Below are 15,026 nucleotides of genomic sequence, written 5' to 3'. Positions count from 1 at the left end.
ATAATCTCGACATTTACATTTCTAACATTGTTTAAAATAGTTTATATTGACTCAGTTCTTTTTTATCATATTATCTAGATTAAAATTTGTTATAATGATTGTTTTTTATAACAACAGAAAAATCAGTAAAAAAACTGCATTCAAATTGATAACATATATTTTTATCATGTTCCGTTACACTATTTTATGCTCAAGTTTGAATAAAATTTATATAAAAAAAAAAGAATAAGTCATGAAAAGCATTGACTTTGCCCATTTTAAAGATAACCTGAATTTAGTCATTTTTACTTGAGTAAATTAAATGTTCAATGATTTTGTTTCAGTATATACTTAAAGCCATGGATGGTTCTACTAACCCCGATTACTCTCTTACTATGTGGACCAACATGGTTTATCCCGTTTAGTTGATTAACATTTGTCACAGTAACAGGAAAACTTTTGACCACACAGGATGCTCTGCGAAAGGCCAGTGCTCTGGAATAATCATTGTTTTCATCCTTCATCTCTGCATATTTTTGAAGAATCTCTAATTGTGTCTGCAATTAAAAAAAATCATTTTTTATCAACGCATCACCATCTATATATAAAAAATAGCACCACAAGAAATCTTATATGCGCCTATACATGCAATTTCCTATTTTTTCAATTCATTTTTATTATTAAAAAATCCATTAACAAAAACAAAATAAGAATTTTTACATGGCAAGGAATAACTCTCAGTTAAACCATTTTTTTTTTTCCATCTGGACTGATAGATTGTTGTTGTTTAACAGCACTGTTGGCTATATCATGCCGTACAGTTCTTGGTGGTGTAGGAAGCCAGAGTGCACAGAGAGAACCACAAACTTCAGCAGGAACACTGGCAATCTTTGTCAATTAAGTAGAGAGCACCTTGCCTCGAGCGTGGTTGCAAACTCACAACCTCAGTGTTGACAGGCTAGTTATCACTAGTGTGGAACTACTTAGACCACTCGGCCATAGGTCCCTTATTTGGACTAAAAATTGATCTTTATCTCTTCTGAACGCTAAATGACAAATTTTGCCATATTTAGTGAGGATAACAGATTGTTGAAGGTACAATGTATGGTGATTTTTAATACACATATTCATTTTTGTTAACTTTTTCTGCAGGGTTGCTGCTTCACTGAATTATGGGTCAAACCTAAACTTGAGATACACTTTTAAAAGTTTATATCATAATGAAAAGTTAAACAAAGTTTAAAGTTGATGTGACCACAACTTTATATGGAACTTCCTCAAACCCAAATATTAAACTAATACAGGATGGACAGACAAATAGACTGGAAAAGATAATGCTCCTTATTTTTGTAGGCAGGGCGTACAAATCAGGAATCAATTGTGTGAAATAATTGGTGTATAATCAATTTGGAATTGATTATGTTTACATTTCTGTTATGTATTCTAAAATCAATTAAAAGTTGAAATAATTAAAAGTTGTGTTATTTTTCTCCCTCATTAAAATTCAAATTACCTTACTGTTTTACTCAGTATATCAATTTTTAAATACCATGCATTTTAAAAGCATACTGTAAATTCAGAAATTATTGCATGCATTTATTAGTACGATTTTGAAGAATGGACAAAAATGTGAGATTAATTATTGCGATTTCAGGAAAATCTGCATACATATATATGTATCAGATATCAAAATGCAAGTTCTTATTGTTGCGATAATCACCATGTCGTGTTAATCTCATTAATAAAAACATTGTAATAATTTCTGAATTTACAGTAATTATTAGCATTGTTAACCTTTCAAATATTAACAGATATTTTATCATCAAAGATAATATAAAAAAACAATCCAAAGTACAAACAAGAATACACATACAGAAAACTCTGACCTGCACAATTGATATAACATAAATAAATGGAAAATGTGTCCCCATGGACACAGATGATGCCCCTGCTTGCATACAGCATTGTAAAGGGACATTACTCAAGAATGATGAGTGACACTTCCCAAATTTGTACTTGATCTGAGTTTTAAGGTAATAAGTATTGTGTACAGGTTTCATAATGTTTGGTTGGGGCAAACTTAAGTTATAGAACGGAAACTAAAAATTTACAATTTTTCGATTAATAAAGGGGCATAACTCGATAATGATTAAAGTGATGCTACCAAAATTCAACTTGATCTGTGTTTTGTGGTAAAAAGCATTGTGTAAAAGTTTCATAACATTTGGTTGAGGCAACTTAAGTTAGAGAACGCAAACTAAAAATTTTGCATTTTGTTCCATTTATAAAGGGGCATAACTCGAGATTGTTAAAGTGACCCCACAAAAATTCAAATTTGATCTTTATTTTGTAGTAATAAGCATTGTGCATATGTTTCATAAAATTTGGTTGAGGCAAACTCAAGTTAGAGAACGGAAACTAAATATTTTGCAATTTTTCCATTTATGAAGGGGCATAACTCTAGAACAGTTAGAGTGACGCTACCAAAATTCAATCTTGATCTGTATTTTGTGGTAATAAGCATTGTGTATAAGTCTCATAACATTTGGTTGAGGCAAACTTAAGTAAGAGAACAGAAACTAAAATTTTGCAATTTTTCCATTTATAAAAGAGCATAACTCTAGAACAGTTAAAGTGACGACACCAAAATTCGAATTTGATCTGTGTTTTGTAGTAATAAGCATTGTGTATAAGTTTGATAAAATTTGGTTGAGGCAAACTTAAGTTAGAGAATGGAAACTAAAAATTTAGTAATTTTTTCATTTATAAAGGGGCATAACTCTAGAACGGTTAAAGTGACCCCACCAAAATTCAAACTTGATTTGTATGTGGTGGTAATAAGCATTGTGTATAAGTTTCATAACATTTGGTTGAGGCAAACTAAAGTTAGAGAACGGAAACTAAAAATTTTGTAATTTTTTCATTTATAAAGGGGCATAACTCTAGAACGGTTAAAGTGACACCACAATTCAAACTTGATCTGTGTTTTGTAATTCAAACTTGATCTGTGTTTTGTGGTAATTAGCATTGTGTATAAGTTTCATAACATTTGGTTGAGGGAAACTCAATTTAGAAAACGGAAACCAATTTTGGGACGTACGTACGTACGTACAGATGTTCAGACGGACAAGAGTAAAACTTAATGCCCCCTCCACTACGTCTCGTAAATTATGGCATAACAACTAAATAATATACTGAAAGTCAATGAGGGAAAGGTCAAATTACACATATCAAACTTGAAGGGATCACTGCAATCATATGAATACATGTACTTCAAACACAAATTCATATGAAAATTTAGTTTTCTTACAGCCAAAAAATCATTTTGATGTTTCAATGGTGTCGATCTCTGACATGCCCACTCTGGAAATCTAGGTTCTGATGCCTCCTCGTTTTCTTCTACCTGCAATATAGTAATATTCATTCAATGACTTATGGTTTAAACAAAAATTTATATGATACAAAAAATAAATATCTTTTAAAAATAACACTTCCTGTTTATCTTTTATTTATAAGTGGTTTCAGACTCCCAAGAACACACAAGATTATTTTATCTTATCAAATATCAACCGTGTTGGTCTAGAGGGAATCAAAGTGAAACAGGATGATTGCTGGCTATTATATATTTATTTCCCGTGCCTGAGGGATATATGAAGATTTGTTCACCCCTGAAATTCATATTTCACGAGGGAAATATGACTTTTCAAGGATGATCAAATCTTCATATCTCCCGATGCCATAGGAAATGAATGTTTTATTCCACTGCCTGTACTTTGTTTACATACCGGAACATAAAATATTAATTCACTTACATTTATTTTTTATCCGCTTGTTTTTATAACTAAACACGACATTAACATTGATAAATAGTACTGATCAAGAGTTAATTATAAGTCTTTTTGCTTTAACGTCTGAAATAATTTTGAACATGATAATGACTTTTAATATCGCTATTTATAAACAAACTCGTTGAAAATGTTATGTACATTAACCGCACATAAACGTCGCAAGAAGAAGACCGATCTTCAGAGGGGAATATGAAGTTTTGTTCAATGTCACACGGGATAGTCTCAACCAATCAAATATTGATTAAACTATCAATATGTACATGCAGTGGAATAATAAGAGTGATAACACTCAATATCTCTGACTTACAACCCAGTAACAATATACTACATGATACTATAAATTCAGAAATTATTGCTTTCATTTATTATTGCGATTCTGGAAGAATGGACAAGAATGTGAGATTAATTATTGCGATTTTAGTAAAATCTGCATACAGTTATATGTATCAGATGTTAAAATGTGAGTTCTTATTATTGCGATACTCACCCAGTCCCATAAATCACATTAATAAAAACCTCGCAATAATTTCTGAATTTACAGTACACAAAGTGATTTAGCTAAAAATCACTCTTGCTGGTCACAATGGTGTTGATTGAATTACTGTAAATCAGGATGATTGTGATTTGGAGTGATAATACCATGACATATTATATCTGAAATAAACAGAAAGATGTTTTAAAGTGGGTCTGGAACAATCACTGGCATATATTAAGAAAATTCACCACTAAGAATAATTTTGACTAAATCACCTTATAACAACTGATAAGTGTTAAAAGTTTCCAAAGGAAATATTCATTGTACTTCTGTTTACACAAGTCTCCAATATTGTTTATCAAAGTGAATCACTCCTTAACACCAGAATTCACTGTGGAAAATTACCACCAAGAATGGCATTCTTTGAAACATCTTGAGTGTACTGTACATTTTAAGTTTCTATGACAAGAGACAGCTTCGAATAACATATATTGAAATCAAATTTTCCATTTATTATTGCAAACCAAATGAAACTTTTCCACAGATTCATCTATTGTTCAATCTATTTAAACTTTTGGCAATTCTATTGTCCTATTGAATAAATACATTAACTATTGTTCTCTGTGTAGTTTATTCACTGGGACCTTTAAAAAATTTCTTCTAAGAAAAATCCATCACTCATTGATTAATTTACTTGAGTAAAAAAATTATCTTCTAAATAGATAAAAATACATGTTCCAACTAAAAAAATGCATGTGATTTTGTATTTATTCAATAGCAATAATATATTTTCAATCTGTTCAATATACATGATATAAACACTTATTTAATCATAAAAAGTTGATTTCTGACAAAATTTTTAGCATTGTTCCTATTGAAATTTGCATTTTTTTTTTGGTTTTTGTTTAGTTACAGAATACAATTAAGAAGGCCTTAATTTAAACATTGTCATTTTCCGGTTTTAATTTGTCAAACACACAAAAAAACAAATTTCAATAGGAACAATGTTGAAAATTTTGTCAGAAATCAACTTTTTATAATAAAATCAGTGTTTATATTGAACAGATTGAAAATATATTATCGTTATTGAAAAAATACATCACATGCATTTTTTTTATTTGAAACATGTATTTTCGTCTTTTTAGAAGATATTTTTTTTTACTCAGGTAAATTAATCAATTTTTTACATGACTTTGGCAAGTAGAAAAATAACACAAATCTAAATAATTGTGAATATTCTCAAACTTGGATCTACCAGTAGTCTTAAATGAATACAAAACTGGTAGACAATCACAAACATATTTATCCAGTTGAAAAAAAGTATCCATAAAATTAAGTACATTTTTGTAAAATTTACAGTATATATAAGAGCTGTAATTCATATCATTACCAAACATGATAAAAGTACATACTTCTTCTTGTGTATTCCTTAACAAACGATGACGGTCCAGAATTTCAACTGGTTTTCTTGCCTTTATAGATTCTGTAAACCAGGAAATGTTCAAAAATTCCGGTGATTCTTCATTATTTTCCTCTGTACCAATGTGCTTCACTGCTTGTTCTTGTGTATCAAATTCTGTAACTACATGTGTAACTTCAGGCCTGAAATTAATATAAACAATACATGATTGATTGTTGATTGCTTAATGTCCATTGGTAAATATTTCATGCATGTGTAGGAGGATAAAAAAATTTCATTCAATTGTCATAGCATTCGTTATAATAAACTGTTTTCATAGACATATGTCTACCTGTATGTAATATTGATAGTTTAATGCAATTTTTTAAGTTAAAATAGCAACACTTTAATATGTAAACAATGTCATGTACCAATACATACATAAAACTTTAAAAGTCAATGAACAATGACCAAGGAATGAAGGATGCAGGGCCAAATAATCTCTGTAGAAATGACATATATATATATGCCAATGCTAATACAACTGCATACCAAATATCATTGATGTACTATTAGTGTTTCTGATTAAACTAACCTTTTCTCAAAATACAATGTATGCAAAAGTTTCAATAAATAAAAAATTGTCAATAGACCATGACTGAGGGGGCAAGGCATAATAATCTCCATGAAAATGAGATGTGAAAAAAAGTGAATACATACAACTGAATATTAAATATCATTGATCTAACATTAGTATAGTGGTTCCCCTAAAACTGGGCTAATCACAAAAACAATTTGTTGATGCTTTTGTCGCAGTTAGCAACAGCATGCATAAGTCTCATCCAACTACTTAGTAGATCTGGCAAGACAAAATGAAAATGAATGAAAGTTTGTTAGAGATTATTATGATTAAGGGCTTTAGGCTGTTCAAATTTATGTTCTCACAGAAGGTAAAAAGTACATGATAATGCATGTTTGAGATGGAAACTAGTGTGATGTTGAATTTTGAAGAGCATGGTAGTTGATAGATTTCTTCCCAGTTGCAGAGTTGACTAGCTGTGGTTTTTAAGCATGGCACTTATCTGTACTATGTTAGTTGTATTAATTAAGTATACTTGGCAGCTCTCCTGTGAATCATTTAGATTTTATTTATTTATTGTTTCTACCATAATATGATTGTGTACCAGGCATCCCTAGCTTATAACACTACAATAATTAAATTTTGGCCTGAAATATGTTTGCTTAGCTAATTCTTATTTTTTACTGTTGGTCTTTACATTCCTCTTGATAAATCTTAGTGCTGCATTTGCTTAGTTGTAAAAAGTAAAATAACAAAAATACCGAACTCCAAGGGAAATTCAAAACAAAAAGTCCTTTATCAAATGGCAAAATCATTTGAAGCTCAACCACATCCATTGACATCAAACGAATGGAAAACAAACTGTCATATTCCTGACTTGGTACAGGCATTTCCTTATGTAGAAAATGATGGATTAAACCTAGTTTTATAGCTAGATAAATATTAAACTCTAACTTGTATGACAGTCGTATAGAATTGTAGTTATGTTACATTGTATTTATAAATAAATATCATGTTTGATCATTTATGATGGTAATTATGCCATGTATGCCAAGATATTTTCTTTGTCTGTTGATTTTAATATTTGATAATGTGTAGTGCATGTTTAAAAATCATTGGTTTTTATTTTCTTATTAAGTGGATGAATTCACATTTGTCTGGGTTTACATTAACCATTCTTGCTTCTATTGTTCTAATTATTGTACCTATAGTCTGATTGAAGGGTGTGACAGTTACTAAAAGATTACGATGTTAATAGTGTCATCTGCAAAGAGGTGAACATGACATAGGGTTGTCTGGCATGTAGATCATCAATTTTAAATTAGAAAAAGATCATTGACCAAAACCTGTCTAATGCTCAATAATACAGGATATTTGTTTAAATGTTTTATTGTGTATTCCTGTGCATTTAAAGTTTTAAAATAATTCAGCAAGATCTTGAGTTTCAAACCAATCTCAAACCATGATCTGATGATGATGCACATGTAATGGATATACATGTAGTAAATTGTGCTTGTGTATGGGGGTTTCATTGTAGATTTTAAATACAATGATATGGTATGAAATTAACCTAGAATACAGATTGGTACATGTAATTAATAAATGATTAGAGAGAATGGTCTATAACTTCAGGTTAAGTAATGTACAATAAAAATGTAAGATGTTCTGACTTTATTTTCATACTGGTGTAACAATGGCCTCTGATTATCCAGTGGATTGGTATTAATTGTGCCTGCCATGACTGATGAGTTTAACAATTTAGATATTTATTATTATAGGAGGGCTTATTTAAAAAAATATGATGACATCTTGTTTGAACAAATTGTAATCCCTTTTTGGATTCTATGTCCAGAGCGATTTTCCTGCTGCCAAATCAGAAAATCGCTCCAGACGCAGAATCCCAATTGCTTTCAGTTTGGTTGGATTTTCAGTTCTTTAGACATGTTAGTAGTTCGTATGTTCCTTCTGAAGTATTTAGTTGCTCAATACGAAATTTTAGATCTTTGGATATTAATGTTTTTAGATCACAAACGTGTGATAATTTAAGTTTCTGGTTAGTTGGGGAAAAGGTATAAGTACATTGTATAAAATTTCAGATCTTCTGATAAGAATGTTTTTAGTTCCCTTATGTGTGATAAATCATAAATTTAAGGTTTTGGTTAGCCGTGGGACGGCCCAGCTTGTCTGGCAAAACAGCCGTTGGACGTCAGATCATTCTGATCAATCTAGGACTAGGGACTAGGGTCTGTACTAGGGAGAGGTGTGGTAAATGTTGCATGAAACTGGTTGTTTTTCGACTCATATTGTTGATCACCTGAAGTCATCCACTATATTAAATTTTCTACATTTTGCAGCTTTTTTCATGTCATCATATCGCTTCTTTTGAATTTTATGTGGCATTAAATATAAAACTACTGGGTTATCCATTCTACAATCTGGGAACAGTATATCTAACGTCAATATATATGTTCCTGCTACAATGTAAACAAATAATTTCGGAACTCTTCTGTCGTTTTCGATTGCATGTGAAGTGTTGATTTCTAAAACATAAAACAGTTTAATTACGTTAAGTGTTCGCACATTTGAAATTTCGTGTAAATATTTGAATCATTAAATATTTGAAGTGCATAAAAAAAATGACAAAGAGAAAACATGACGAATGAACACTCTCTTTCCTGGAGTTCCGATATATATATTTCGCGGGAAAATTCGAAGTAAAAAACGCGGGAACAATTACAACCAGCAGCGATGTCAGTAGAGACAGTTCTGAAACAACTATTCACATTTGTTACAACTTTAAACAAAGCCCATTCTGATCAAGTCAAGAAATGGGATGCAAAAAGTTTACAGAACGCCTTTAACTGGGCAAGATATGCTGAAGAAGTTCATATGAAGTTAAAGGCCAGATCGTTTGTAGAGGACTTGGACAAGCAGATAAAAGTCATGACAGTACATTTATCACCAGCATCATGTTGTCAAATGAGTTTTGATGAACTTGGAAAAGCATCACAGATAATGTTTTTGACTCTAATGCAGAATCCATACTTTCCAGAGAGTCTAGTAGAGAATCTCTTTTTAGCATATATGGGGAAGCAGGACAGTTTCAGTTTTAGAACGGATGCTGAATGTTCAGTTTTATCATCAAACTTGACCACTTTGACAATTGGTCAGGATATGATGAAGTCCAGTGCTGATGGACAGAATGACCTACTTAATGTGAATTCTCAAGCAAAATTGTTATTAGATGGATTGTCAAGTATTGTGCCAAGACTTAACGAGACTAAAGCAGATTCATATATTAAAATATTACTTCAAAGAATGACTGAATTCAAAAATGGAATATCTGTAATAGTTACGATGTACTTGCAATCAGGTCTAACTGAAGATGATGTTAGCCAAATGATTTGCACTTCTATAATTCAGTATTTGCAACATAATACAAATATCACGTTTGAAAATGTTCCTGTTGATTTGTTAGTGCAGACATCCTCTCTTGATTTTAGATTTTTAGATATTTTTATAAATTGGCTTATTAATATGGCACAACATTTTTCAGTGAATTACCCTGAAGGAGAGATGTATGAATGGAAATTTAACAATGCTGAATCTTCCATGGATTTTCGAACCATTTGTAGTTATTTCAGTCAATTAAGCAAAGCAAATGAAGACGTTAAGAAGAAACTACAAAGAAAACTTAAAGAATATAGTATGGAATCATTTGCAAATATTTTTAGAGATATTTTAAAGAATTTGCAGTAGCTACATTATACATTCTTGTACGTCTACTTTTTGTACATGTTTGAATCATGCATTTGCTCCTTTCAGTTCAACAATTATTCATTGGAACATTTAATTATTTACCAAGCTTAGTTATTACGCTTATTATTTTTTAAAGTCTAATTCATTCAAGTTATATTAAAAACATAAAAATAAATATTAAAAGGATACATGTATATTATTTTTGCCAGATAAGTGATTCAGATACTGACAAGCCTCTTGTATCAAATTACAGAGTGCATGAAATATTTAATGATATTACTAATGCTCAAAAACTTTTTTTCTCATAATAAATGTACTTTGATCAACATGATCAAGTTTATGAAACTTAATTACCAACTATAATTGTATTATATATACATTTGTTCATATACCTGTATAACAGTACTTCAGAGAGTGCAATTGTGTGCTTCAATGCACAGATACATGTACAGTATGATCAACATCCAGCAAAGAAATCCACTCAGTGGATTCTAGTGAACATCTTAAAACTTCCAGTTAGGTGCTCCATGTTTTAAACCTTTCACTGTTACATGTGATCGGCAATGAAATCACTGTTCCTTTAATTTGCTTTTGGTATTTTAATGTGTGCATAGTAATTTTATTTCATGAACTGATATCCTCTCTTTTTTTCATTGTTGTTATTATAAACAACACTTCTACATGCAGTTGACTGAAAATTGAAGGTTTAGATATGATCCATGTGGCAATGTTGAGACAGGAAACCTTAACATTTTCCAAGATTGAGAGGTTATGAATTTTCTTAAAAGAAAGGACCAGAATAAATGGTACACCTTCTAAAATTTACTGGAAGGAAAGTTCAACCCATTTCTTTAAACTATATCTAGGAGCTCAAGAGACTGATAGAGAGTGAAGCTGATGAAAAGTCATTGAATTCTTTCTTTCATATTGTGCAACACTTTGTACATATACATTTACCTGCATAACAAAGTAGCCAACATCATTGTCTTTGTTTGAGTTAGTACAACACTGAAGTAATCTAAAATAAAATCACAAATTTGACTACATGTACAATCTTGCCTATAAACTATACAACTACTACTGAAGTAAAGATTGTAGATATATATATATATGAACACATTTCATCAAAGATAAGTTAAAGCTGCTACTGAACTCTTACTGCTGTGTATAAGCTTGCTAAATGACACTTAAAACTTATTAATTTCATTGTATACCTGCAGCCAGTATTAAAATGTTCATATACATTGTATTTCGGTATTTCTTACCAGTGCTCCTAACTTATAATCAAGAATTGTGACAGAATATGTTAATACATGTAATATAATATATTGTTGTATTATCTATTTCTGGAGGGAAAAAATACCCTAAAGTTGGAAATATTCATTCAGTTACTTTACTTTGAAGGTCAGTTTGTCCATCTCAATTGACAGATATGATTTTCCCACTCTTAATACACAACATTACCACATGACCTTATCAAACAGATAATTTGTTAATTGAAATGATCTTTGGAGAAATCATCTGTTGTATTTGTTACAATTCACATTTCAGAAATAAAACTTGAAAATTGGACATGCATAGAACGAGAAGAGCTATTGGTGGCACAAAAAGTTCCCCTGTGAATACCTATCACAATAAACAATTTATTGTAACAGAGAAAATAGACCATCAGGTGCAATTTTTATTGACAAACTTTAGACATTTTTATTTTAAATTTATGAATTAAAATATATGTTGCTTTTAGCTCGCCAGTCGGTATAAAACAACTTTACTGTTATGAGGGGGGGGGGGGGGGTGTCGGAGGGGGTCCAATCCCGAAATCCCCAGTTTATTTTTGCTTAATCCCGATTTCCCGGGCCTTATTTCACAATATCCCTAAATCCCGATAAAATAACACATGCTTTTTGGGCAAAATACATTAATTAATGATTGTATACTGTTCAAAGCAATCCGTCAGTCTGTTGTGCAGATTCCCTGTATCTTATTAATATAATCTAGTGAGCTTAGTATAAATCAGATTATATATACATGGAGACTGCGACATTCCAAAACTTAAAAAACTTTTGTCTATAAGTTAACTAGTTTGAGCTCAATAAAAGAAGGCTAGACATTTTCGTCAGTTACTTGGAGTATGATCTCTGAGAGTATGATAGTATATTGTATACGTTATCACTCTTCTATACTCTGCCTTTTTTTTTTGTGCTAGTCCCTAGCCAGGATACAGTGTCATGTAGTTGTGCGTATACAGTGAATTCAATGTTGTTTTTTCGGGTAATTCTTTATTTGTGTCATGCCATTTAATTTTGTCCATCTTTTTTAAAAAATTTTAATATGGGCCCTATTTAGCTCTGTGGTATGGGTGAACACTGCCGCAGTGACTGACATTATTCTGTAAATAACATTGTAGAGTACTGCTTCGAAACTTAAGATTGTGTAACACGAAACTCAAACAAATTTTTTGTGGGTCAAAATTAGACGCTTTGGAAGGGTTACTTTTTCTTTGAATATATGTACTATCTTGTGCTGACGCATCTTGTTTAAATCCTGTTTTGTTTCTGTGTGTAATCGTGTCCTTTGGTTTACTAATTTTTAATACTCTTACATTTATAACTTTGACCAAGATGAACAAAAGTATCTTCAGAGAAATCCAAAGACTTACATTTGTAAAACCATAGAACAAACAATGTGCAAATATATCCAAGTAGTATTAAATATAACATAAACCATTGTACAAATAAACACAGGTAGAAAAGGAACAATCACAAACAGAACACAGAACACTAAACAAGAGGCTCTCAAGAGCCTGAATCGCTCACCTGTATTTCAGAGAAGATTTTTAAATGTTGGCAAACTTGATGAACAAATTGTGTAAAATTGTCTTTAAAGGGCAATAACTCCTTAAGGGGTCAATTGACAATTATGGTCATATTAACTTTTTTGTAGATCTTACTTTGCTGAACATTATTGCTGCTTACAGTTTATATATATCTATAATAATATTCAAAATAATAACAAAAAACTGCAAAATTTTGTTAAAACTACCAATTCGGTGGCAGCAACCGAACAATGGGTTGTTCTATTTGTCTGATAATTTCAGGGCCGATAGATCTTGACCAATTAAACAATGTTACCCCATGTCACATTTGCTCTAAAAGATTTAGTTTTTGAGATATAAGCCAAAAACTGCATTTTACCCTTATGTTCTATTTTTAGCCATGGCGGCCATGTTTGTCGATGGATCAAAACTTCGGATATAATTTATAAACAAGATACCCTAAGGAACATTTAGTAAAAGTTTGAAGGTAATTGGCCCAGTAGTTTCAGATGAGAAGATTTTTAAATGTTAGCAAACTTGATGAACAAATTGTGTAAAATTGTCTTTAAAGGGCAATAACTCCTTAAGGGGTCAATTGACAATTATGGTCATATTAACTTTTTTGTAGATCTTACTTTGCTGAACATTATTGCTGCTTACAGTTTATATACATCTATAATAATATTCAAAATAATAACAAAAACTACAAAATTTTGTTAAAACTACCAATTCGGTGGCAGCAACCCAACAATAGGTTGTTCAATTCGTCTGAAAATTTCAGAGCTGATAGACCTTGACCAATTGAATAATTTTATCCCATGTCAGATTTGCTCTAAAAGCTTTAGTTTTTGAGATATAAGCCAAAAACTGTATTTGACCCCTATGTTCTATTTTTAGCGATGGTGGCCATGTTTGTCGATGGATCAAAACTTCGGATACAATTTATAAACTAGATACCCTAAGGAACATTTAGGTAAAGTTTGAAGGTATTTGGCCCAGTAGTTTCAGAGGAGAAGATTTTTTAAATAGTTTACGACGACAGCAGACGATGACGGACGCCAAGTGATGGCATAAGCTCACATGGGGCCCTTTGGGCCCCGGTGAGCTAAAAACATGCACGAACTCCTACAAAAACCACGAGTAAACACAGGTGCTCTAGAAGGGGTAAGCTAATGCAATTTTTTTTTTCAAACAAGAGTCCTGATGAATAAAAATCCTGAATTCCCGGACGTAAATACACATAAATCCCGTGTCTCGATTAAACTAAATCCTGATGATAATATAGCTCTTTCCCGAAATCTGGAACTTAAAAATGGACAATCCTGGAGTCCCGATAAAGGTCCGACCTCCCTCTGTTATGAATCAAAATTTATGGCTTAACTCTATATAGTATAAAATAGCAGATGTGGCATGATTGATCGTCAATGTCTTTAAGAGACAACTATCCAGCAGAGTCCAAATGAAGCAGATATAATTAATGATAGGTCACTGTAGAGTCTACAACAATGAGCAAAACCAATAATGTACAGTCAGAGATATAACTCTATAGGGTTATTACAGAAAATTATCTTGCATTTGTTATTACAGATACTTTGATGAGTTGTCTACTCTTTAATCCTTCAATTTTTGAAATCTGTAATAACAAATGTTGTTTTTTTGTAAAATAAATCATAAATGTTTTAATTTTTAGTGGGCTCTAGGGAACTCTTGAAACTTTGCGCAGAAACTTAATGCATAGCCTTGATAACTAATTTTTGAATTAGATTAATACATTTTTCATTTACCATGATAAATCAATGAGACAAGGCTTTTAAGGGATAAACTCAGCTGTAATAACAAGACTTAGTTATTAAAGGCATGTAACTTATTATATGAGACACTAGGGAATTACTAGGAAACTTGCGCAGAACCTCATTACATGCTCTGATCATGATTTCTTACAATGAATTAAAATACATTGTAATTAAGCATGATGTATGTCTGAGCAAATGCTTTGGAGTGATGTAGAGAAGCTGTAATAACACCCTTTAGTTATTACAGGCATATTTTTTCTGTAATAACATAGGTTTACTATGCATGATTGACAAACTATGAACTGTTATATTTTTCTATAGTTTAGAATACATAAAGACAATAGTAATATCAATAGCACTTATAGACATTTTAACAAA

The 15,026-nt window shown here is 31.2% G+C and overlaps 2 protein-coding genes across 2 annotated transcripts in view; one reads left to right on the top strand and one right to left on the bottom strand.

Moving 5' to 3' along the window:
- Positions 1 to 8,757, bottom strand: part of LOC127734866 (DNA-directed DNA/RNA polymerase mu-like) — a 66,721-nt gene extending 57,964 nt beyond the window's left edge. Inside the window, exons 1-4 of the mRNA XM_052244910.1 lie at positions 8,596 to 8,757; positions 5,715 to 5,904; positions 3,290 to 3,382; positions 357 to 536 (exon numbers count right to left, since the gene is read on the bottom strand). Coding sequence (XP_052100870.1) covers positions 357 to 536; positions 3,290 to 3,382; positions 5,715 to 5,904; positions 8,596 to 8,708 — 576 coding nt within the window. The 5' untranslated portion in view covers positions 8,709 to 8,757. The remainder of the gene's footprint in view (positions 1 to 356; positions 537 to 3,289; positions 3,383 to 5,714; positions 5,905 to 8,595) is intronic.
- Positions 8,758 to 8,761: 4 nt separating this feature from the next.
- On the top strand, positions 8,762 to 10,227 carry LOC127734875 (uncharacterized). The gene has a single exon (XM_052244925.1). The coding sequence runs from the start codon at positions 9,030 to 9,032 to the stop codon at positions 10,038 to 10,040; it is 1,011 nt and encodes a 336-aa protein (XP_052100885.1). The 5' UTR covers positions 8,762 to 9,029; the 3' UTR covers positions 10,041 to 10,227.
- Positions 10,228 to 15,026: the final 4,799 nt, after the last annotated feature.

Source organism: Mytilus californianus, unplaced genomic scaffold (assembly GCF_021869535.1).
Source record: "Mytilus californianus isolate M0D057914Y unplaced genomic scaffold, xbMytCali1.0.p SCAF_3, whole genome shotgun sequence".
Classification (NCBI taxonomy): Eukaryota; Metazoa; Mollusca; class Bivalvia; order Mytilida; family Mytilidae; genus Mytilus; species Mytilus californianus.
Note: the sequence above shows the minus strand (reverse complement) of the source record. Positions and strands in the feature narration are given on the sequence as shown.

What these genes read in the sequence shown, in the direction of transcription:
- LOC127734875 (XM_052244925.1), top strand. Translation starts at nt 9,030, where the DNA reads ATGTCAGTAGAGACAGTTCTGAAACAACTATTCACATTTGTTACAACT.